The 24,161-nt window shown below is 43.8% G+C and overlaps 2 protein-coding genes across 2 annotated transcripts; one reads left to right on the forward strand and one right to left on the reverse strand.

Moving 5' to 3' along the window:
• Positions 1-14: 14 nt before the first annotated feature.
• Positions 15-456, reverse strand: LOC119659540 (probable 26S proteasome complex subunit sem1). The gene is made up of 2 exons (XM_038067684.1): positions 282-456; positions 15-225 (listed from the first exon to the last, which is right to left on the reverse strand). The coding sequence occupies exons 1-2, from the start codon at positions 364-366 to the stop codon at positions 89-91; spliced, it is 222 nt and encodes a 73-aa protein (XP_037923612.1). The 5' UTR covers positions 367-456; the 3' UTR covers positions 15-88.
• Positions 457-813: 357 nt separating this feature from the next.
• LOC119659788 (formin-binding protein 4-like) lies at positions 814-21,152 on the forward strand. Its single transcript, XM_038068055.1, has 9 exons — positions 814-958; positions 9,603-9,791; positions 9,850-10,252; positions 10,307-10,385; positions 10,720-11,466; positions 11,573-11,706; positions 12,526-12,728; positions 12,787-12,830; positions 20,744-21,152. The coding sequence occupies exons 1-9, from the start codon at positions 955-957 to the stop codon at positions 21,026-21,028; spliced, it is 2,088 nt and encodes a 695-aa protein (XP_037923983.1). The 5' UTR covers positions 814-954; the 3' UTR covers positions 21,029-21,152.
• Positions 21,153-24,161: the final 3,009 nt, after the last annotated feature.

Raw genomic sequence — 24,161 nt, forward strand, 5'->3', positions numbered from 1 at the left:
CAACCTTAACATGATTAGTTTCCAAAATATTTATTCGAATAAGAAAAGCAAAGACATTACATTAGTAGAGTACGCTAAACTAAGAAATTCACGTTTCCATTTTCTGTTTCTCAATGTGGGCTCTGAGTTGTTGATTGAAGTCGTCCTCGACGTTATCGTCGTCCCAGTTATCTTCCCAAACGTTCACGTCGTCGTCCTCATCGCCTTCGGCCTCGAGAACCCAATCTGGATGGGAGAAATGCGTTCAATTTCGAAAAACGTAGAAACCTCAAATAACAAACCTTCGCATGGGAAGTCCTCGAACTCATCGTCCTCTTCCAGGAGGCCCAGGTCGATCTTTGACTTGTCCTTGTCTTTATCTGCCATTGCTCTTAGTTAATAGACGGAAGAAATCGCGACAAAATAATTCAGAGAAATCTGCCTTGACAGCCGCTTTGTCAAATAACAACAACCTGGAATGACAGAGCAGTAATGAAGTGTCGTTTTCGCGACTTGCCGCAGGAGGGATGCTTTGAAGTTTTGAAGAATCTACGTCGAATAGGGTTGGAACAAACAGAACTACCGCTTAATTTAATTTTCTACAGTTACTCGGCTGTAGATATAACGATTTGTTAAATCTCACAAAATTTGTTGACGAAATTAATTATAATTAGTTTATTTTTTAATTCGTCATTTTAAACCTTGTTTTCGCGTATCAAATCTCGATAATTTACCTTGTTTAACCGGAATTAAATCGCGGATTCTTTCGATTGTGCCTAAATTGGTTAGATGTCTCCGTGAGCAGCAAAATGATTTTTAATAATGTCAATTGGATGCGTGTGTGCGTGGAGAACATTTTCTGCAGGTGATAGCGTGATTTGTTTACGGTTTACGTTCGGAATTGAAATGCAGGTCGTGATTGTGTGTTTAGAACGTGATTTTGTTTAGAAATTTAAAGGAACCACCGCAGACAATATGAGTGAGTATGTTTGGAGTAACATTCGCCTTGATATCTCTACTCAGGCGGTCTCGTATGGAAGGCACCGATTTGACACTTCTGAAGGATGTCGTCGATTCCCCTAGAATCCGGGCCTTGCAGGCGGACTTCTATGCAAACATTGGAATTCTAGAATTAAAGTGATAAAATATTGTTCAGAGGCAATTCCGTCAAAGGTTCATTGTTTTATAGCGTTTCGCCACAGAAGATGTCGGACTTGAGATTTAGAAATATTGTGGGTGGGTTTATTTAATCTCGCGACGCACCGGCAAGCTAACCACGATCACGAAGGTTTACAATACCTCGGGCTATACGAATGGGAGGCAGTAGGCTCCATAAGATCATCATCATCGTCAACGGCGCAACAACCGGTATCCGGTCTGGGCCTGCCTTAATAAGGAACTCCAGACATCCCGGTTTTGCGCCGAGGTCCACCAATTCGATATCCCTAAAAGCTGTCTGGCGTCCGGACCTACGCCATCGCTCCATTTTAGGCAGGGTCTGCCTCGTCTTCTTTTTCTACCATAGATATTGCCCTTATCGACTTTGCGGGTGGGATCATCCTCAGCCCAATTAGCCCCATCCATACGGGACAAAGAGGGAAATCTGATTTTCGACAAAGTGGGCATATTGGAGCGATGGGTTGGGTACTTTGATGAACTACTGAATAACCAGAACATCGGCGATTTGGAGGTCCCGCCAACTGAAGACGATGGATAAATGCTGCCACCACCAAGCATAGCAGAAATACTCCGTTCAATCCATCGACTTAAAAATCATAAGTCGCCAGGAGCCGATGGAATTACAGACGAATTGGTTAAATATGGAGGCGACCAGTTACACCAAGTGGTTCATCAACTTGTGCTCAAGGTGTGGGACAGCGAATCAATGCCTGGCGATACATAAAAAGGAAGATATCACATAGTGCAGCAATTATAGAGGTATCACCTTGCTGAGTACCATCTCTAAGATATCCTCCACTATCTTGCTAGGCCGCTTACCAGAACATCATTGGCCCACACCAAAGAGGCTTCATTCCAGGCAAATCAGCAACAGATCAGATTTTCTCTGTGCGACAAGCGATGGAAAAACTGTTGGAATATGGATATCAGTTGCACCATCTCTTCATCGACTTTAAAGCCGCCTATGACACCATAGCCAGGGTAAAACTCTACACGGCCAAGAGAGAATTCGGTATCCCAATGAAATTGATAAGACTAACTAGGCTGACCCTGACCAATGTGCGAGGCTGATAATTTCTCCTATCTAGGGTCAAAAATTACAACCGATAACAGCTATGACGATGGAATCCGCGCATGATTGTTGGCAGAAAACATAGCCTATTTCAACGTACTAAAACTGTTCCGCTCGAAACGTCTCACCATAGGGTCAAAACTATAATCTGAGGGTTGGGCTCTTCGCAAAAAAAAAAATTGCGAACTCTTTGCCGCGTTCGAGAGAAGAATCCTTCGAACAATTTTTGGCCCCATATATGAGGATGAAGCAATACCATGACCGTCTGGTTGTGGATAAAATCCGGCTCAATAGGTTACGGTGGGCGGGTCACTTAATCTGTATGGATGAGGATGATCCAGCCCGGAAAGTCTATAAGGGCAATATCTGTGGTGGAAAAAGAAGACGACGCAGACCCTGTCTAAGATGGAGCGATGACATAGGTCAGGACGCCAGACAGCAACAACCGGTATCTTAAATACCAGTTGTTGCGTCGTTGATGATGATGAATTTTAAAAACTAGTGGGATGATGATCAGAAGAACGTCCTGAGCGGCCGGAGACCACAAAGAAGGGAGAGCTATCTGAGGAGAGGTCTGTCCACAAATATTGAAACTTCACTGAAGCATTCAGTCGACATGCGTTTGTTAGCCAGGTTCGGGAATGCGGGGACCCTTTGAATCTTTTAGTTTCTCACGAGTCATTTAAGAAAACTTCGCGAGTCCTTTTACTGATGTGTCGGTCAACACTGAAAATCAAACAACCATGGGATATCGTGCGGACGAAAGCTAAGGAGTGACCAGTGAGAATTCCCACTATGATTCGGAGGTTCTTTTTGATGAGATTTAAGTAATCGTTTGTGCGCTTGGGTTCGTATCTCCTAATAAGCATCCTGGACTGCTCCATTTCTGGTAGACCCGCCTAATATAGTTCCTTCAACCGTTCCTCTTAATTTTCTAACGTCAGTCATGAACCCCTCTCCGATTCCATTGAAGGGTTCTGGCCCGTGTAAAGGTGCCCCTGCTTCTTTTTCGGCTAGTTCTCCCTCGCTACCTAGTTAGTTTCAAACCCAACATTGCCTGCAACAGAGTATCCAGACCTTATTGAACGAGCCGAGCGTATTCAGTCGCTCAAGGCGTTCCCATACTAATTTAGAGTTCACCTGGTTGGATCTAAGTGCCTTGATCGCTACTTGGCTGTCAGTCAGAATAGCTATATTTCCTTTGGAGATTAAAGGAGGTACATCTGTCTATAGCATATATTTCCGCCTGGAATAAGTTAGTGTGCTTACCCATTGGCTCCAAGTACATTTTCCTTGGACCAATGACCCGGCCGACAGTTTTCCTTGTTACCCCAATGCGTTTCAAACTTCTTATCGAAGTGAAACTTCGTTGTCATGTTATCCCACGGTATCAATAATTCGGAGTACGCAAGGTCGCGGTTCAAATCTCACTAGTGGCAGTGGAATTTGTATCGTGATTTGACGTCGGATACTAGTCGACTCAGCTGTGAATGAGTACTTGAGTCAAATCAGGGTAATAATCTCGGGCGAGCGCAATGCTGACCACATTGCCTCCTAGTGTACCGTTACGGTCTTAAATGAAGTGCTCTAACACACTTCAAGGCCCTGATCCAACATGGATTGTTGCGCCAACGATTATTATATTAATACTCCCGGCCATCCTGAAGATTGCCCTCCTTGCCTGCATCTATATTTGAGGAAAGGGGTTAATTCCAGAAGGACCTCCAATGATACCTTCGGACATGTCCTCATTGCCCCACTGATACACACGCAGGCCAGTGTTTTCTGCCCAGATTACCGCCCCATAGACAATCATTGGCCTTATTATTGCAGTGTATATCTAAAGTAGTATCTTCGGTTGCAGCCCCCTTTTTAAGGTTTTGTGTAAAACAAAACCTTATTAAAAGCGATTCAATGTCTGTCTGTCTGTCTGTCTGTCACACGCATTTTTCTCCAAAACGGCTAAACCGATCCGAACGAAATTTGGTGGACAGATGGGAACTATGAAATCTCACGCATACAGCGAGTGGCATAAATTTAGGTGGAGTTTAAAGGGGGGCTCCCCATACATGCAAAGGGGGGATTCAACATTTTTTTTTCACCGGATATAGTTGTGTAGGGTATCAAATGAAAGGTCCCGATTTGTACTTTCTAAAACTGATATTAGTTTTGGCATAGATTGCAAAGTGCGTGAGTAAGGAGTCAAAATGTACGCACTTGAAGTGAGACAGGACTCATTTTCGGAAACTACCCAACCTTAAAATCCGAAAAAAATCAGGGTGGTGCGCCTAGATGAAATCTAGGCCTCAAAATATGTCCCATTCCGATATCTGCTCAAATAAATTTAGAAATTTACTGAAAAACCCCCCTTAAATTCATCCTAGGACTTCCGAATTTTGTACCAGCATAGGGGACAATATTTCGTATATATGTGCTAAATTTCATGGAAATCAGGCAATTAGCGCCAAAGTTATAGCAGTTCAAACTTAGCAATTTCCCGCGAATTTACCGCTTCCAAAGCCATGCAAATCAGATGCTGACGTCATAATTACCCGGAATAATTGACATTCGCGTGGAATATTAAAGTCGCATTTATGAAGAATCTGTTTATCTGCAGCCTTTTTTAAGGTTTTGTGCAAAACACTTATGCGAAATCTAATCTTCGAGAGATGTCCCATTACGGTATCTGCTCAAATAAATTTACTAATAGTATATTATCAACTTTTAGAAATAGACTAAAAAACTCTCCTTAAGTTCATCCTAAGTGCACTAAATTACGACATAGAGGACAGCCTTGTGCATACACATGCCAGGTTTCATGAAAATCCAACTATTAGTGGGAAAGTTATAGCAGTTCAAACTTATCAATTTCGTGCTAATTAACAGCATTCTAAGCCATACAAATAAGATGCTGACGTCATAATTAACGAGAATAATTGAAATTCGAGTGAAATAGTAAAATTCCATTCAAGAAGAATCTAATTCTCCCTAGCCCTTTTTTATATTTGATGTTGGTTAAATTGTTTTTATTCGCTAATAATATTAACCTGAGGGCGTGGAGCGTATGAGGTTGACTATTATCAACACAGGGCTTTCCATCAAATGATTTATTTAAATCGTTTTCTAGAAAATAGAAGGCAATGGAGTTTTTAGTTATATTATACGGAGCTGTCGTGCACTCGTCGCTCCTCACATCTTTTTCTTTTTCTTCAGCCTCCAGTTCACAAGCGGGGTCGGCTCGTGGTGATCGGTTTCGTCATTTTATTTTATCAAATGCCTGATCAGGATGTAATCGCGAGACCTTTAAATCCCCATCCAGCGTATCAAGCCACCATTGTTTTTGCCGGCTTTTTGGTTGCTTACCATTGCTTTCGATGTTTTGATCAATACTGGTTGTTGAATTCTCGTTAGCGTGAATTACGTGACCACACCATCGAAAACGCCTCCCTTGCAGCTTTTCCACGATCGATGCAAACCCATATCGATCGCGGATATTCTCATTTCAGACGTAATCAAAACGTGTCATGCCACCAGTGCAATGCAACATCTTTGTCCCCATTACCGCAAGACGCCGTTTATTGTCCTTTAGCAGATAGCATTGACTCGACATATTTATATCGCTGAGTTCTGGCAATGGCAGTAACCTGCCCTTCGATATATTTAAATCGCTCAGTTCTGGCAATGGCAGTAACCTGCCCAGAACTGAGCGATTTCAATATCTCGGGTCAATGCTATAAGCCAATGGAGAACTACGTTATACTCCTCACATAGGGAAACACAAAACCTTTTATACCTGAAGCGTCAAGCTTCCGGTTTCCCGACTTGTTTCTTACTATGGACGTACAAGTCAACAAAGCCCTTGTAGTTTTCCAACAACCTTATGGCTCTCAGGTGATCAAGCTTACGTTTCCTAGTGAATAGTCCAATGGTGGTTTTTGCTGGATTGATACGCAGTCCCCCCTTCCTGCACCAGGCACTAGAAATCCTTAATCCAGTTTTGATTCCTGATCTTCCTCTTTTTCTTCAGCCTTTGTCCCGTTCACCAGCGAGTTCGGCTTGTCTTGATCGGTTTCGCCATTTAACTCTATTAAATGCCTGATCTGAGTGCAATCTCGAGGCTTTTAAATCCCCATCCAGCGTATCAAGCCACCGTTGTTTCGGCCTGCCTTTTGGTCGTTTATCATCGACTACGATGTTCAGACCAATCTTGGCAAGTGAATTCTCGTTAGCACGAATTGCGTGACCATACCCCCCACACCAGAGGCATTTCTTTTCACGGACCTTCATTTCAACATTATCATTCCAAAGCCAAGTATCTCGGTTGATGTACCGCCTACCCGGCTTGGTGACCCCGAGGGTTGCAGAGGCCGCTTTGTGAATCGTGTCTTTCATTTGGTTCCATGATTCTTCCACATTCGTAATGGTCGGTAATTGTGTGAGTGAGATCGTTTCTTCTTTCTTCTCACCAAGTCGCCACCATTTAATGCGCCGCGGGCCAGTGCGTTCCTCACGCTGTTTTATCGGTAATTGGCACGACTGCAATCAATGGCCGATGTTGAGGTGCATTGGTCTCATAGGGAACGGCTTTGCAATCAGTGACAGTGGTGAACTGTCGGCGTCTTATGAGAATATAGTCGATTTGCGTTTTACTGTCCAACTATAAAATGTAGGAAGATGAGATCTTCAGGTGATTGCAAAGATTATTTGTTGATGATTCATCTCCAGGATCTCTGTTGACTGCGGATATTGCGGCATCCATTTCGCCCTTATAGTAAGAGCACGAATGAAGGGAACAAGTGGTTCTTGAAATAACGGTATTTGCAAGACCAATAAATAACACCACTGAATAGAAAAAGCAAGTTTTAATTATTTCGATTTACCGATATGAGCCGCAGGCAATATCTGATAGTTCTGCTTACAGCATGTATTGGGGCCGGCAAGATCTAACAGGTCGTTCAGCGTATAATATTGATATTGCTATCCTTCATAATAGCAACATTGAACGTAAAAGCGTGGAGAAGAAGGTGAACTATGAGCCACTGACTCGGGAAATGAAAGAATTTGGTGTCTTGAGAAAGTGGTTGTAGTTCCCATAATATTGTCAGCTACAAGTGTTGTACCTAAATCCATTACAGTTTCCCTCGAAGTCCTGGGACTCTCACACAGTCTGGTTCAAACCATGCAGAAGTACACCATTCTGCATACGTGCTCGATGTTGCGAGGAGTCCTCGACCACAAAAGCTTCTTTATCTTTTAAGTGGATAGGGTCGTCCAATTCTACATGCTTGGCACTTAGTGCTAGGATAGCTGGATAACGCGGATAACTTTTTGTGTTTGGAGGTTTGTGTGCCTGCCATGCTCTTCTTAATTTGTTCGATTTGGCTGTTAGTTTTCTACGTTTATTCCTTCTTATAAGTACGTTTGCAAGTTTCATAATTACGTGCAAGTGGTCTGAAAATAGCTGATAACATAGTTCGTTCGTTATCAGCTCGGGCTTCAGGATTCCCTGTAAATTAAGTATCGATTACTGCACTCATTCTGTTTCACTACATACTTTCCCACTGAGTTCCATTTCGTTGTTACATCAAGTAGCAGCGACTTACTCGTTTTGAGGTAGGTGGGTATTTGTTTGTCAGTTTCTCGGATTTTTTTAAAAGCTGCTTTCATTGTGCAATTTGGTCCAAGCAATATCTAACTTTGGTATAAATAGTGCATGGAGACTTTCTGAAATCCATGTAGTTATAATAAGTGGTATACATTGGCTTCTAGCAATACATTGGTATTGTCAGGGATCGTAGGTAGGGTCAGCTAAATCCCTTAAGTTCAGTTAATGAAGTATTTGGACTTCGGGTCTTCCCCGCAAGGGCAGACAGTGACGATGCACGGTATGATGCGGGCGAACATATTGAAGCTCAGATTACCCTTTCTTGCTTTAATGCGGAAGAAAATTTGATTTCGCATTTGCACTGACGATTTAATGCCATGTTGTTTATATTGGGTTGGGGAAAAAGAAATGTCGTATTATGTCAATAGTTGGCGACACTTAAACATGTCTTGTGTTGTACTTATCGCATCGGGTCATATTATACGGCGATTCAAAGACGACAATCTGTGCTACAAGTGTCTTTTTGACAGTGTTGTGATCATACGTTTCAGTCTCGCGTCAAAGATGGAGTCCACCAAGCAAGAAATTCGTCATATTTTACGTTTTCACTATGTGAGATTTAAAAATGCAACGAAAGCGGCCGAAAAAATTTGTGATGTTTATGGGCCCGATACTGTAACGATTCGCACAGCACAGCGTTGGTTCGATCGATTTCGTTCTGGTGCAGTGGATGTCGAAGATACACCCCGTACTGATAGGCCAATCGTCGTAGAAACCGATAAAATCGTCGAAATCATCCAAGTAGATCGGCATGTGAGCATTCACTCGATTGGCCAGGAACTGGGTATAGATCATAAAACCGTTTGGAACCATTTTCAGAAGATTGAATTCCAAAAAAGTTGAATGTTTGGCTACGACAAGAGTTGACGCAAAAAAATTTCTTGGACCGAATTAACGCTTGCGATGCACAGCTGAAACGGAACGAATTCGACCCATTTTCAAAGCGGATGGTGACTGGTGATGAAAAGTGGATCACGTACGATAACCTCAAGCGAAAAAGATCATGGTCGAAGCGCGGCGAGCCGACCCAAACCATCCCAAGCACGGATTGAGGGGCAGGACGGTTTTGCTGTGTGTTTGGTAGGATTGGAAGGGAATCATCCACTATGAGCTGCTCAACTATGGCCAGACCCTCAATTCGATCTTCTACTGTGAGCAACTCGGCCGTTTGAAGCAGGCGATTGACCAGAAGCAGCCAGAATTGGTCAATAAGAATGGTGTTGTGTTCCACCAGGACAACGCTCGGCCTTACACATCTTTGATGACCCGCCAGAAGCTCCGGGAGCTCGGATGGGATGTCCTATCGCACCTACCGTATAGTCCGGACCTAGCACCAAGTGACTACCATCTCTTCCAGTCCATGCAAAACGCTCTTGGTGCTACTAACTTGGCCTCAAAAGGGGCTTACGAAAACTGGCTGTCTGAGTTTTTTGCAAATAAGGCGGGGGAGGTTTTATAAGGGGATAATGAAGTTGCCTTTTGAATGGCAACAAGTTTGCGAACAAAACGGTGCACGTTTGATTTAAATCGGATAATTCTAAGTATGTTAAATAAAGGGTCAAATTTCGATCACAAATACATTTCTTTTTCCCCAATCCAATATTAGGAAGGTTATGTCTATTTGCTGGGTATCTAGTGCCCATGTAATAATCAGCAAAGTTTGGAATAGTTCAAAATAAAGCCAAAACTATTCAATTAACGTTTCAGGTAAACCAGCTAACAATAAAACAAACAGTCTGTCAACCCTTCTCGGTCAGTACATGTCCGACAGTGATAATGAAGAGGACCAAACATTGAAAACCTCAACTTTGAATGCCGTTGCTAACGAATCATCAAAAGGGAAGGGGTCTGAATGCAGGGCAACAAGCTCGGCTCAACGACCGCAGATGACTACATGTAATAGACACTTTTAAAATCTGATGAATCATTCCTTTTCATTTGCTTTTTTCTTAAGTTTGGACAGAGTGTCTAGACCAGGCTAGTGGCCATCCATATTATTGGAACACAGAAACTAAGGAAGTGACATGGGAAAAACCTGAACAATACATCAATTACCTAAACTATATGAAATCAGTCTACACAGTTCTACCAGAAGATTGTTGGAGCGTGGGCTACAGTGATGACACTCAAATTCCATATTATGTAAATGAGATCACAAGGGTCGTTTCGTGGGAGAAGCCAGCCAATTTCAAAGAAAACCCTGCGAAAGAAATGCTTCCAGCCAAGGGTACTTGCACAGATCAGACTAGGTCGAAGGGTGGAACAGATAAGAAAGCACGAACAAGCCGTACACGGAGTAAAAAGACAACAAAAAAATCGTTACCCAAACACCTCCAAGCAACTGGCAGTGATGATGAGTAAGAAATCATGCAAGACATTTTATTGGATTTTGTATTGTAAAAATTTTCTAGGAAAATTGAAATTATTTCTGAATATGTTGAATCAGAGAATACAAGTTCGGACGAAGGATCGCCTAACAAAAAACCGCGGGTAAGTCATCAATCCATGTTTTGCAAACCTACTGATCGGTGAGGACAATCTGCGCCCTGATCATGAACGTATGAATGTTTTCTTTTGGGAAACAATTCAACATATTGGTGTGATGGCGAAGTTTTCAATCTGAGGTCATTTAGCTAAAGTTGTGATGAAAATCGTTTGCTTGAGTCCTTATCTTCGTCCTGGGTCTTGCTGTTTATGACAAGACTTTTTAGGGATGAAGAATTTGTTGTAAGCGATTCGCAAACGTCTGACTCCCTTAAATCGATTTCTTTACCAGTGACCATGAGTGTTAGGCTTTCAGAAGAATATTTCTATTTTTTTGCAGGAAAGTAAGAATAACTCGGAAAAGTCATTGAATCTTGTAGCTGCTTATGATACAGACAGTAATTCTGATGGTGAAAATGATGCTGGAAAAGTTATCAAACCAGTTTCCGGTGATGATAATCCCAAAGTATTGGAAGAGCCTATCGTTGAGGGTTTAAAAGAGAATAACACAAATGTTCCCAATATTAATACGAGTTCGTTTGCCAGTATCATAACTGGCGGCAAAACGGACGGCATAGACATGGATGAGGAACTGAACAAATTCAAGGAAGAATTGGAGAAGGATTTACAAATGGCTGCTGCCGTGGAAAGTACTCAGGGAAGTCCAAATGAAGCAAAAGAACAAAGTTTCGATGAGAAGACTTTTCAACGCAAGCGACGTATTGAGTTCAGTGCAAATATGCCCGGTAAAATAGCTCCAGATGAAAGCCGTGAAAAATCTGGAGTTGACACTGAAATGGAGTCGAACGCAGGTAGTGCAATATCAAAAGTCAAATCGAAATTTATTTCGTTTCAAAAGAGTCATGTGGAATTTGAGTCGCGAGCATCACCAGAAATGGTGGTGTATGGTCCGAAACCGCAATCCCCGTTACAAACAGACGCAACAGAATCAGTGTCGGTGAATGATAGGACAGAGAAAAAAGCTGAAATCGATGATCTGTGTGACGTGATTAGTGGTAAAGTGAAGTTTCTTTCTGTTGGCAAACCAGAAGTGTCGGCCGTTCAGATTATGAGTATTCAGTTGGAGGTGAGTCTCATACCGAAGTAGTTGGTGGCGTATGATTGATATATTCGCCCGGACTGTCTTTGAGCTTCTTGCATTCTTAAATCTTTGTTGTTTTCCATTTCTACAGGCTCTACAGGTAGCTTTTCGGGCATCATGTCTAGACTCTGACTACTTTTTCAAATGGTTGAAAACCACTTCGGATGACCTCCAAACTCTCGAACAAAACGCAGCGCCCGAAGGATGGGAGTGTAAATGGGATAGGTACGCATCTGTTTCTATTTATGTATGGTTCACACTTGTAGTTAAGCGATCTCGTTACATAGTCAACGAGCTCACGGCATTTCTAATGATCGATCATTTTATTCATTCCTACTATTATTATTGCAATTATATTCTGTACTATAAACAATTATTAGCGATGATAGTGACTATTAATAAATTTGATGTTCCACCTGAAAGCAGATGGCTTGCGAAATGTCGTATATTATTAATTTAGATTTAATTTGCGTCCCCGAAAGTTCCAAATAGATGGTTTATAGACAACTTGGTTGAGAATCATGTCCGATTCTCGCTAGATTGACTTTTGTTGTTATTTACTTTTACTTTGCTGGTGTCTTGGGTCCCGCAGGTGGACAAAATATGTTGCTATATTGCCTTGCAGGTCCTCCTAAATTTTAAGTAGATTTATTCTGAAAATGCCGAAGATGTGTGACGGATGCCATTTATTGAATTGCGTCTAAAAAACAGATATTATGTATGATTCACATTAAACCGAGCGTTCAGGACGTACGGGGTAAGTACAAACACATTTTCAAAGAAATTGAAATTTTAGCGAAATTTCTGGAAATATTCCGAAATGGTTGTAACGAGAATTCTCTACATGACGATCTTAGTCTATTAAAGGCGTTTGGAGAAGCGATTGGCTACATCCGTTCCCATACTTGCATATGGAGTCGCAAAAGACACGACCAACAGTTATATTTCGTTTCGCACCACTCAAACAATGAACCCCTCAAACCCTTTTGATTTTCTCCTGGACGCATATTGTACGGTTCTATTTTTTCTTCTCCCTAATTGTAGAGACAATTCGCAGTACTGCTACAAAAACCTCCAAACCAACGAGACGCGATGGGAATTTCCCTGCGAGACCCCTGTTATTGAGCAAAAGGTAGAAACTGCGAATAGCAATGAAAAGGTGGAGAAGCCAGTTGTAGTTGCACATGACGATGACGCAATGGATATTAGCACAACCCCACCGCCGCCCCCGTCACCACCGCTAATGGGTGCGTTAAATTTCTAAACTTAATTTCAATGAAATTGTTACATGCGATTCTCTTACAGCCGGAAACGATTGGACCTGGGATCCAGGGAATTCAGCTATTCAGGTAAGCCAGAGGTTTTAGTTTCTATTTTCATTCGTTTGTCTGTACCAATATTTGTCAGGATTTAGAAGTCAGATTAATTGCCGTAAATGTCAAGCCTACGTTTTAAAGGTTAGGTCTTCCTCCTTGAAATGGGAGGGTTTTGACGTACGTCTCCTATTTCCAATTTTTTGTCTTTCTACTTGATGGTGTTGAAGCTAACAACAGATTTCCTTCCGCCCACTGAAACCAACAGGATACGACAGACCGCCTAATACACACTGGGAACAACTCGAGACGATAGAATATTGTTTGGTATATTTGCAAGATATACATATTGAAAACACTATTTACGTTATGTCTGGCTTAGACAAATGTGGCTGGCTCCCTCAAATTATAGACAGACATATGTCTATGCCTGTTTCAGGCACCAGAAAGACTGCAAATGTCTGTGTGATGTCAGACGAATGTCTGTCTCCCATAGAAGTATGTTTTAGATAGACTTCTGTGGCAGACAAGCATTTGTGCTTGTACCACTCAAATGTCTGTGCTTGTGTCAGATATCCAGCAGACAAATGTCTGTCTCAGCTAGGTTAAAGTTCGTTTTTAGACAAAGTCTATGGCTGTGTCAAACGGTTATGGGCTCTTACCCAATAAAACTGCAAAAACCCAGGAAATTAACTAGATGAATTTTGAACCGTGACACGAAGGTGTTGCAAGGGCAATTGGGAAACTGTGAGAGCGGTTGATACCAATGAAGAGGCATGAGCTGACGAGTTGCTATCCTTTGAATACTTCAAAGCACCTGGCATGGATGACGTAAATCCAGCGATGCTAAAGGACGGTAGAGAGCAACTTCTAAAAAATATTTTTCAAGGATGTCTTGCTCTGGACTACGTGTCTACCTCTTGGCAGAAGGTTATTTATATTATTCTGTTAAGGGAAAGGCGCACCCCGTCCTTAAAGAACTATTGTGCCCCTTTTACTGGTTATAGTGTACCTATTAATCATATTATCTCAAGCAAACCTATAACCATCAGGAACTTTAGTATATTCCCTACTTCCACATCTTTCAACTTTGCATGTGGTTTTAGTGTTCTCCCAGATGCCTCGTCCTACTTTGCACAAGTGCCGGACACTGTCTCAGGATGTGTATAGAGGTTTCATCACACTCCGCACAAAACCTGCAGGCAGTGTCCGTAGATGTCCCTAGCTTCCCTAGGTAATAGTTTAGCCGACAGTGACCAGTGAGAACTCCTACTATGATTCGGAGGTTCTTTTTGGTGAGGTTCCTGTGCGCTTGGGTTCGTATCTCCCAATAAGCACCCTGGACTGTTTCATCCTTGGTAGGCCCGCCCAATATAGTTCCCTCAACCATTCCTCTTCATTTCTTAGTGTTATAGCTATGAAACCGTTTCCGATTCCACAGAAGGATTCTGGCCCGTGTAAAGGCGTCCCTGTTCCCTTCTTGGCTAGTTCGTCCGCTGTCTTCCAACCCAGCATGGCTTAGAACCCAGAGTATCTAGACCTTGTTGGACGAGCCGAGTGTATTCAATCTCTCAAGGCATTCCCACACCAGTTTAGATTTCACCTGGTTGGACCTATGTGCCTTGATCGCTGCTTAGCTATCGGTGAGAATAGCAATGTTCTGCCCCCTGTAGTTCCTTTGGAGATTAAAGAAGTCACATCTGTCTATGACGTATATTTACGCCTGGAATATGCTAGTGTACCGACTCATTGGCTCGAAGTACATTTCGCGTGGACCAATGACACCGGCACCCGCTCCCTCTTCTGTGAGGGATCCGTCAGTGTACCAAGTAATCAGTTGCTGGCTTAAGCCGTATGTTCCAGCCTCGCTCTCCCAGTTTGCCTTATTACTGCAAGGTTTTTCAAATTTATTATCAAAGTGAAATCTCGTTGTCATCTTTTCCCTTGGTATCAGTAATTCTGTTGTCCGGATAGCTGAGTGGTTAGAGCACAAGGCTGTCGTACGGAAGGTCGCCGTTCAAATCTCACTGGTGGAAGTAGGATTTGCATCGTGATTTGACGTCGGATACCAGTCGACTCAGCTGTGAATGAGTACCTGAGTCAAATCGGGGTAATAACCTCGGGCGAGCGCAATGCTGACCACACTGCCTCCTACAGTGTACTGTAGTGTACCGTTAAGGTCTTGAATGAAGCGCTCCAACACACTTCGAGGCCCTGATCCAATATGGATTGTTGCGCCAACGATTATTATCAGTAATTCGGGATACCGCCTAGAAAGCATATCAATCTTCCGTCGGTTTAGGCAGCTCCCCGCCTCACTGATAATATCGGCCATCCTAAACATTGGCCTCATTGCCTGCATTTGTATGTCCAGATGGAGAAAGGTTAGTCCCAGAAGGACCTCCAGGGATGCCGTTGGGCATGTCCTCATTGCCCCACTGATACACAGGCAAGCCAGTCTTTGTAGCTTATATAATTCCCTGGCTTGTGTGCTGAGTTCGGGTTTTTCTGCCCAGATTACCGCTCCATTGGCCTTACTATTGCAGTATACATCCAAAGTAGTATCTGCAACCCCATTTTTCCTGCTATGGACCTACAAGTCATCAGAGCCCTCGTGGCTTTTCGACATGTATCTTCCAGAGTAATGTTTGGTCTAGTGTAATTCCCAAATATTTGTTCTCTGTTTCTTGTTTCACCTCCATGTCATATAACTTTATGGTTCTCAGGTGATTAAGCTTACGTTTCCTAGTGAATGGTACTATGGTGGCTTTGGCTGGATTGATCCGCAGCCCCACCTTACTGCACCAAGCACTATTAGCCCTTAGTTGAGTTTGGATTCTATCACACAGGGTATCTTCATATTTGCTCCTACAGATTAAAACAATGCCGTCCTCGTAACGCTGAACTTGTATTCCAGTATTTGTTACCACGTCCAGGAGTTCGTCCACTACCATACTGCACATAAGCGGCGATGGTACTCCATTCTGTGGACAACCTTGAGTAGTGTTCACGACAATAGAATTTGTACTTGTCGGTACTGCTATTTGCCTGCTTTCTAGCATTTTGCATATCCAGAAAGCCAGGGTCTTTCCCGCTCCCTTGCGGCTCAGGGCATCTTGTATATCTGTGTGCGATGTGTTGTAGAATGCTCTTTTGATGTCCAAAAACGCACACAGTTCTATTTCTTTTGTTTCTATGGCATCCCGCAGTACATCTGTCAGTTGATACAGAACAGTTTCGGTTGACCGTCCTACCCAATAAGTGTTACGTTAGTTCTAATATAGTTCCCCTAGTTGGTCTGAAAGATTTATGGTGAAAAGGATCCTTTTTGCCCGCTTTCGGAATAAAGGCCACTTTTGCCCGTCTACATTGCCTTGGTATGTATCCCAGTGCTATACTCCCCCTTACCACCCTCAGAAGAGACTCTAAGATGATTCCTAGGATTCTCTCGATTAGTGCTGGGAAAATGCCATCTACTCCGGGTGATTTCAGTGGTTTACAAGTTCCCACTGCCCAATTTAGCCTAGCTTCTGAGCATACCTCTTTTGCTAGTTTCCAATTCTCCTTTCTTCCCCTTTTATTCGTTGTTGGGGTGTCAGGCAGAATATTGTCGCCTGCCACCGTGGGGTAGGATCCCGGGAAATGAGTTCTGAGAAGCAGGTGTACCCTGCCCTCCTCATTCTCGGTAAATGTGCCATTTTCCTTCCTCAAATAGACAGAAGATATTGCCCCGTCTTTGGCTACAGCCTTGTAAAGCCTGGTTGCTTCTGTGATCTGTTCGATTCCTTCACAGAATTCCCTGAAGTTGTTCCGTTTTGCTTCCCTGATCGCGTTGCTATACGCAGTTAACGTATTTTTGTACCTCTTTCCAGGTTCCTGTTCCACTATGGTACATCCCTTGATGACTTAGCTGTCTTAGCCGGAGAGTTGGCCTCATAATCGTCAATGACGACTGTGTTGAGTGTTTCCACCACTGTCTCTAGTTCCAGTTCGCCCCTGATGTCACCGCCCCTTTGAAGGTGGGCCATGTTGCTGCTCAAGTGTGTAGCTTAGGATTCCCAATCCGTTCTCCTGGGATTCCTTATTATTCTTTTTATTTTGGAGTTACCCTCAATGTCGAATCTGATTATTTTATGATCAGACTCATCCGCCCCGTTCATTAGAGTATTTCCTAGAATTATATCTAGTGTATCCTGTCTAGTGCTGGTCACAAATGTTGGAGTGTTCCCTAAGTTAAATATTTATAATTTATTGCCTTGGAACTTGCCCTTGCAATTATCGCAGATCCAGCTTTCGCATGGTGGAAGTTTATTTGGCCTATCTTAGTTCTGGCCACTGGCTCCATTATTGTTGGGAGCTCTTCTCCACTGTCGCCCTGGGTCCTAGGAGTCGTAGGTCTTGGTCGCCCAGCTTCTGCTCTTCACTGGGGAGCAAGTCTACTTCCCTGGTTGATCCCGTCCTTTCCACTTCTATGGCTTTCGAGACTTCTTCGGGGACCTTGGTATGCTTTTCACCCGGTGTCTCCTCCAAGGTATCTTTCTTCGGCTTTTTCCTGTGGACATGCACAGACATGTTGCCAAATCGATAGTTGTTATGGCAACTCCGACGTTTGATTGCCTCCAGGAATCGGTCATCTACTCCGATCGTGGGGAGTTTACCCTTTCCTTCCTGATTGCTTCTGAAGACTCCATAGTCGCGTATGGAGATCCTTATTCTGATCTTCCATCGCGTCGATAATCCACTCGGTAGTGTCTTCCGTCGCGCAGTCCGTCAGTATAAAACCTGGTCGAAAACGTATCCTGGTGAACACAAGTTTCGAAGTTCATCCCTTGCACATATGCCTGACGATGGTTTCCTGCTCCTCACGAGTAAGTATTTGTTCGGAAAACATTTTTGGCAGTGCGGCGCGTCAAATGCCCTTGACCGCACTAGCATAGCTATTGATGGGCTTCCTGAGCCCTGTCTTCACCCCTGACCTGCCCGGGTTTTATCTCCCCTTGGGTTCAGGTTTGGATTTTTTGGGAGCATTCCCTCCATGCGGGCTAATCTCTGCTGCTCCCCGCTTTCTCGGCTCCGGTAGAGATGGCTTAGGTTTACCCTGAGCCTTCTGAAGGGCCTCTTCTGGTTTCAGGTCTTCTTTCAGGTAGCGCAGGTACTATTTAGCACCTACGCCACTGAGACCTGTCTCCTTCCAGAGTCTAATATATTTATCTCAGACGTGCTTTTGCTGGTCCCTGCTGTTTGAACAGTGGCGTTTGTTGATCGTAGTCCACGCAGAATACCAATGGTAACCTTGGATCCACTGCTTGACATCCCAACTTCTCCCTTCTTGGGTGTAATTACCTGGCTCTCAGTAGTTCGGAGATGTGCCTCCACCTGATTAACCAGTTTGTGTGCGGTACGGGGTCCCGCTTTATTGATTTTAGTTTTTTTATTTTTGTTGCTGATCATTTGATTCCCACGAGTATGGGGGTTAGGATGTCCGCCGTGCCATAGCCCCGCGTAGCGCGGTAAGGTCTAACTTACTGAGGCGATCAGGTATCAGTAAGGCTCCGTTCAAATACAGTCAGTTACCCCCGACTGCAAACTATCCAATGGACAATCTAGATCCGTAGTGTTTTGTTAATAGTAGGGGTGTGGCTATCACCACTCACTAACGATCTTGGTAGAGGAGAGGTTTGGCCCCTGAAAAGCCACATATCGCCCTAGAGGAGAGACAGCTCACCCTCAGAGAGAAATAGGTTGGCCTGCAGTGCACTGCTTGACCCCTGGCAGAAGGTTAAGATAGTCTTTATACAGAAATCTGGGAAAGATGACTATTCAAATCCAAAGAACTCCAGACAACTCAGCTTAACATAATTTTCACTGAAATGTCATTTAGAAGAAGGTGCTAAGATCACACCCAATAAATAAAAACCAACACGATTACCAACGTGGAAAGTCCTGTGAGTCTGCTCCTCACTCTTTGGTTTCAAAGATAGAGGATGTCACTCTGAAAGGCGAGTGTACGATGGTATTTGACTGTGCGCTTTCCAAAAAACTTTGCGATAATTGTGAAGTGGGTGTCGACCGCTACCTAACAGCAGAAGGAACGGAAGGCTACCCCCAAGGAGGTGTGCTATCGATACTTCTGTGAAGTATGCTGATCGACTCACTACTACTACTGGGTAAAGAGCCTGGACTATAACCATTAGGCACCCTATATTTTATGTTTTTTTCTAGTTTAGAGTAAGAAATGAAACTCTTTTAGTAGTTTAGCCGATTGCGTTATATAATTCATGCAATATGATTAATATTTTGTTGGTTCAACCTTGGCCTTTATTACAGCAGCTATCATTTACGTTATACTCCTATATTAGCTTCGCAAACTGGTGAGCGCTTGTGGCATTCCATTCGTGGAATAAAACGTTTTTGAGCACTGTTGGATGTGGATGTGTTTTAGTGTGCTCCAAAGATTTTCGATGGGGTTCACATCTGGGGAGTGGACCGGCCAACCTAAAAAGACAATGGGATTCTCTAGACCAAGCCATTGCGGTAGCTGATTTGTAATCTTGATAGAATCAAACATCACTCGAGCCGGTGTTACCGCAAATATGCGTTAATGGAGGCATCAAACCAGTTTCTAACACATCTATATACTTTTCACTGTTTATCTGACCTTCGCAGAAGACCATGCCCCCCGATTAACACCCACACATTTTAACAGCATAAAACTGTTTCCTCCGTGCATAGCAGTGGCCGTTTCACAATCCAGATAATATTCTTTACCAACGCGACGTCTTATGAAAGTTACACTCGACGTTTTTTATTCCTGCGAAAAAACAAAAATCATGTGGCTCTTTCGTGATGGGGTATAAACTTTTGAAATCATTGCGTTCTGCGGAATGTTCCGCTTCCCTGACCAGCGCAATAGCAAATTCTTTCTGGTTACGGCTACGCTACGCTGAACTTCTCGGAATTTCGCTCGGTTTCGGAGTTCGAGCGCGTCACGCCCACCATCATTCGCACCGGTCAATTGAGCTTTCAACCCCTTCTCTTCGTCGATCTGCTTCCACGATTCCGCAGTCAGCCAGATCTCATGGCGCAGGGCGAGATAAAAGGGCATTTTTGATGGTAGCCTAATGCTCATCTATATTCTCAGGCGACTTACTCAGTATATTTGCCATTCGCTCAGCAAGCTAGCTCTCCCACTATCGAGCGACAGTTGGACTTTACAAACGCTGAGCTTGAGGGGTGGCAGCTCTCCAAACCTGAGATAAGTGGCGGCCGCAACATGCAAGCGAAGGTAAGCGACCATCAGATGGTGATCCCTTTCGAGGTCGCCTCTCTTAGTATGCACTTCCAAGAGACAACTCCTAAATCTACTGCTGAACGCGAAGTGGTCGACCTGATTGCTCGTACAGTGTCGGTCAATTGAAACTTAATCGACCAGGCAGGCCCTGTGCTGGAACATTGTTCCACCAACGACGAGGCGGTGAAAGTTGCAGAAATTCACGAACCTCCCACCATTATCATTGCGGTCGCCAAGACCGTGTTTTCCCATCACATGTACGAGCAAGTTGTTGTCAGAATCCACCTTGCCATTTAGATCCCCCGTCACGATCACAATGTCACCTTTAAGAAGCTTCCCCCCAGCTGCATAAATTTGCACCACTTGGCTTTCTAGAATACAAAAGTACATTGCCGCAAGAGGGAGAGGAGTACTTTCCAGAATCCCACTATCTTACTTCGCTTAGGTTCAGAATATTCAACTTAAATCGTTGGAATCCTCGCTCAAGTCGGCGAAAGCGAGCATTCTGAGGGCCCTCGCTACGGTTGTTGAGGCGTGTGTGCACATTCGAGAAACCATTGCCCTAATTGGATTCATTTATTAGCTGTTTCTCCCCATATTTTTATTTTATAATCATAAGATTCCAGTTGATACATATTTTTTAACTTTAAATTCACAGATGGATGCATCTCGTCCGGCGGATATCAGTGGGGAATTGGCCTCATTCTACTCGGATATTGCAAGTATTGATCCAGCAGCGTCTAATATTCTTCAAAACGACAATGAGCCCTGCGCGGATAAATCTAAAGGCGATGAAAAAGTATCACTTGATGAGGTTTCACAGTCGACGAAACGAGGGAAAAAACGGAAAAAAGTTAAGGTTCCAGGCCTAGGATCGAAAATGCAAGAGGTCTCTACGATGGTAGCCAATTGGCAAAAAGCACAAAAGGAACTAGGAAATTAATATCCTCACGCAGGCGAATTGGTACATACAGGTTTAAATTTCTACAGTGATAAATAAGTTTACAATTATGGTTTAATGTTCAATATCATGGAGCAATTGTAAATATATATAAATATGCATAATATATCATATAATCATTCTTTAAATTGGATTCGATGAATTATTTTTTTAATTATCTAATCACCCGCTTTTCGAAGTGTTAAAGACTATTATCATATTTTATAATGCGGGAGTAATCTATTCAGTTTTAAATGATCATCATCAACGGCGCAACAACCGGTATCCGGTCTAGGCTTGCCTTAATAAGGAACTTCAGACACCTTGATTTGCGCCGAGGTCCACCAATTCGATATCCCTAAAAGCTGTTTGGCGTCCTGACCTACACCATCGTTCCACCTTAGACAGGGTGTGCCCCGTCTTCTTTTTCTATCATAGATATTGCCCTTATAGACTTTCCGGATTTTATCCACAACCGGACGGTCATGGTATCGTTCATAGATTTCGTCGTTATGTAGGCTACGGAATCGTCCATCCTCATGTAGGGGGCTGAAAATTCCTCGGAGGATTCTTCTCTCGAACGCTGCCAAGAGCTGGCAGTTTTTTTTTGCTAAGAACCCAGTGCGATTCGATGTTGTTCGTCCTTCCAGTTTTGGTTTTGGCGCTGACGTTGCCACCATGTACTTCGTCTTGCCTTATTAATGTGCAGTCCAAGATCTCGTGTCGCCTGCTAGACCTGGATGAAGGTACACTGTACATCTTGGGTTGTTCTTCCCATGATGTCAATATCCTCAGCGTAGGCCAGTAGTTTCGTGGACTTGAAGAGGATGGTACCTCTCGCCCTTACATCGGCAACGCGAATCAGTTTCTCCAGGGCCAGGTTAAAAAGGAAGGATGATGGGGGATCCCCTTGTCTTAGACCATTGTTGATCTGGCCTCGCACATTGGTCAGGGTCAGCCTAGTCAGTCTTATCAACTTCGTCAGGATACCGAGTTCTCTCATGGCCATGTACAGTTTTACCCTGGCAATGCTATCACAGTCGATGAAAAGATGGTGCAACTGATGCCCATATTCCAACAGTTTTTCCATCGCTTGCCGCAGCGAGAAAATCTGATCTGTTGCTGATTTGCTTGGAGGGAAACCTCTTTGGTATGGGTCAATGATGCTCTGGACGTATGGGGCTATCCAGCCTAGCAAGATAGCGGAGAATATCTTACAGATGGTACTTACCAACATACCTTGAGATATCACGCAGTGTAGCAATTATGCACTGCGTGATATCTCTCTTTTTATGTATGGGACAGATAACGCCTCCTTACAAGTTGTCAGGCATTGATTGGCTGTTTCATACTTTCAGCATCAGTTGATGAATTGCTTGGTGTAATTGGTCGCCTACATATTTAACCAATTCGGCTGTAATTCCATCGGCTCCTGGCGACTTATGATTTTTTAGCCGATGAATTGCACGGACTGTTTCTCCTAAACTTGTTGGTGGCAGTATTTGTCCGTCGTCTTCAGTTGGCGGGACCTCCAACTCGCCGATGTTCTGGTTGTTCAGTAGCTCATCAAAGTACTCAACCCATCGCTCTAATATGCCCATTCTGTCGGAAATCAGATTTCCCTCTTTGTCTCGGCAGGATGAGCATCGAGATGTATAAGGTTTCATCCTGCTGATTTGTTGGTAAAACTTCCGCGAGTGGTGCGGTTGCTCCCTGTACTTTTCCAATTCACAGACTTGTTGGTTATCCTAGGCTTCCTTTTTCCGTCTGTGAAATCGCTGCTCCGCTCGACGGAGTTCATGATAAGTCTTTGCGCGTGGCCGCGTTCTTTGAGAATGGAAAATTACTCGGGATGCAGCATTCTTCCGTTCCGTTGGTAGCTTAAATTCATCGTCAAACCAGCCGTTCCGACTTTTTGCAGCTGTATTTATGATAACATTCTTCAGGTGGTTGTGAAGATCATTTGTTGAGGCTTCATCTCCAGTATAGTTGACTATGGTTATTGCGGAATCCATTTCCCTCTTATAGGTGTTGCGGAGGGCTGTGTTGGGTATGGCTTCAGTGTTAACTCTCACTTGATTGTCAGCGCGGATTCTGGGTGGTGTGGTTATTCGAGCTCGGAGCACCATGTCAACGAGATAGCGAGTCTATATTGCGCCCCCTCCCCTAAATGTTCTGATATTCATCAAGGCTGAGGTGGCGGCGTTCGATCAACACGTGGTCAATTTGGTTGAAAGTGGTCCCGTCTGGAAAGTCGTACGTTTGTTTGTGGACCGCTCCCCGCGCAAACCAAGTACTTCTAACAATGATTTCGTGTGACACTGCTAATTGAATAATCCGGATTATGGGAGCCAACGTATCGCCTGAATACGGGCTGTTAAAATCGCCAAGTATGATTTTGATATCATATCTGGGACAGGCTTCGAGGGTTCGTTCTACTGCTCCGTAGAAGGTATCCTTCTCCGACTCTGTAGGGGCGGAGTACATAGCCGTTCGCTTATGTTTTCAAAGCCGATAACAGCAGTATTCCGAGCACAAGGTTTACTGGACCGGCTGGGTGTAGCGAATACCAGACATAGTACTTCTAACCCGAAACTTTCAGCGCCGTTGGATTCCTAGAAAGTGAAAACCGTCGGTCGCCGGAAACCGGCTAAGAAGCGAAGGTCCACTGGTGTCCTGCTCAAGAGCCAATACCAGAAAGCCATGCATATTCTCAGGAAGATTTCTAAGAATAAGGAGGCCGGTATTGTCGACGAGCGGGATGAAAAAGACCTCGCTAAATACCAGGCGATTGTTGACAAATTCAATAGCAAACGGCTGGCTGATGAGCAGAAGGCGAAGTTCATCGCTCTGAAACGCAATCGATCCCAAGCCGAGGTCGAGCAAGATAAGAAGCGGAGCAGAGCGCAGACGCTAAGAAACATCCGAAGGAAATTGCGTAGCAATCGTCAGCCGACGAGCCACGAACTGTGAAGCCCTTCAGCGACGTGGCCAGGAGCCACTTTCGTGTGGCGCTGGCCGATGATGATTCTATTAGCGGTAAACTAGCGCCGGAGGTGTGGACCAGTGTTGAGGCCAGGCTGTCGGACATGGTCTATGAGTATCTTCTGGACACCGAAGGCAAACACGTGGGACT

The sequence above is a fragment of the Hermetia illucens genome, chromosome 6, assembly GCF_905115235.1.
Source record: "Hermetia illucens chromosome 6, iHerIll2.2.curated.20191125, whole genome shotgun sequence".
In the NCBI taxonomy this organism is placed as follows: Eukaryota; Metazoa; Arthropoda; class Insecta; order Diptera; family Stratiomyidae; genus Hermetia; species Hermetia illucens.

Coding starts and splice junctions, on each gene's coding strand:
- LOC119659540 (XM_038067684.1), bottom strand. CDS start 366: ATGGCAGATAAAGACAAGGACAAGTCAAAGATCGACCTGGGCCTCCTG. Junction 226..281: donor CGAGGACTTCCCATGCGAAG/GTTTGTTATTTG, acceptor TCTCCCATCCAG/ATTGGGTTCTCGAGGCCGAA.
- LOC119659788 (XM_038068055.1), top strand. Junction 10,386..10,719: donor CGCCTAACAAAAAACCGCGG/GTAAGTCATCAA, acceptor ATTTTTTTGCAG/GAAAGTAAGAATAACTCGGA. Junction 12,831..20,743: donor CAGGGAATTCAGCTATTCAG/GTAAGCCAGAGG, acceptor TTAAATTCACAG/ATGGATGCATCTCGTCCGGC.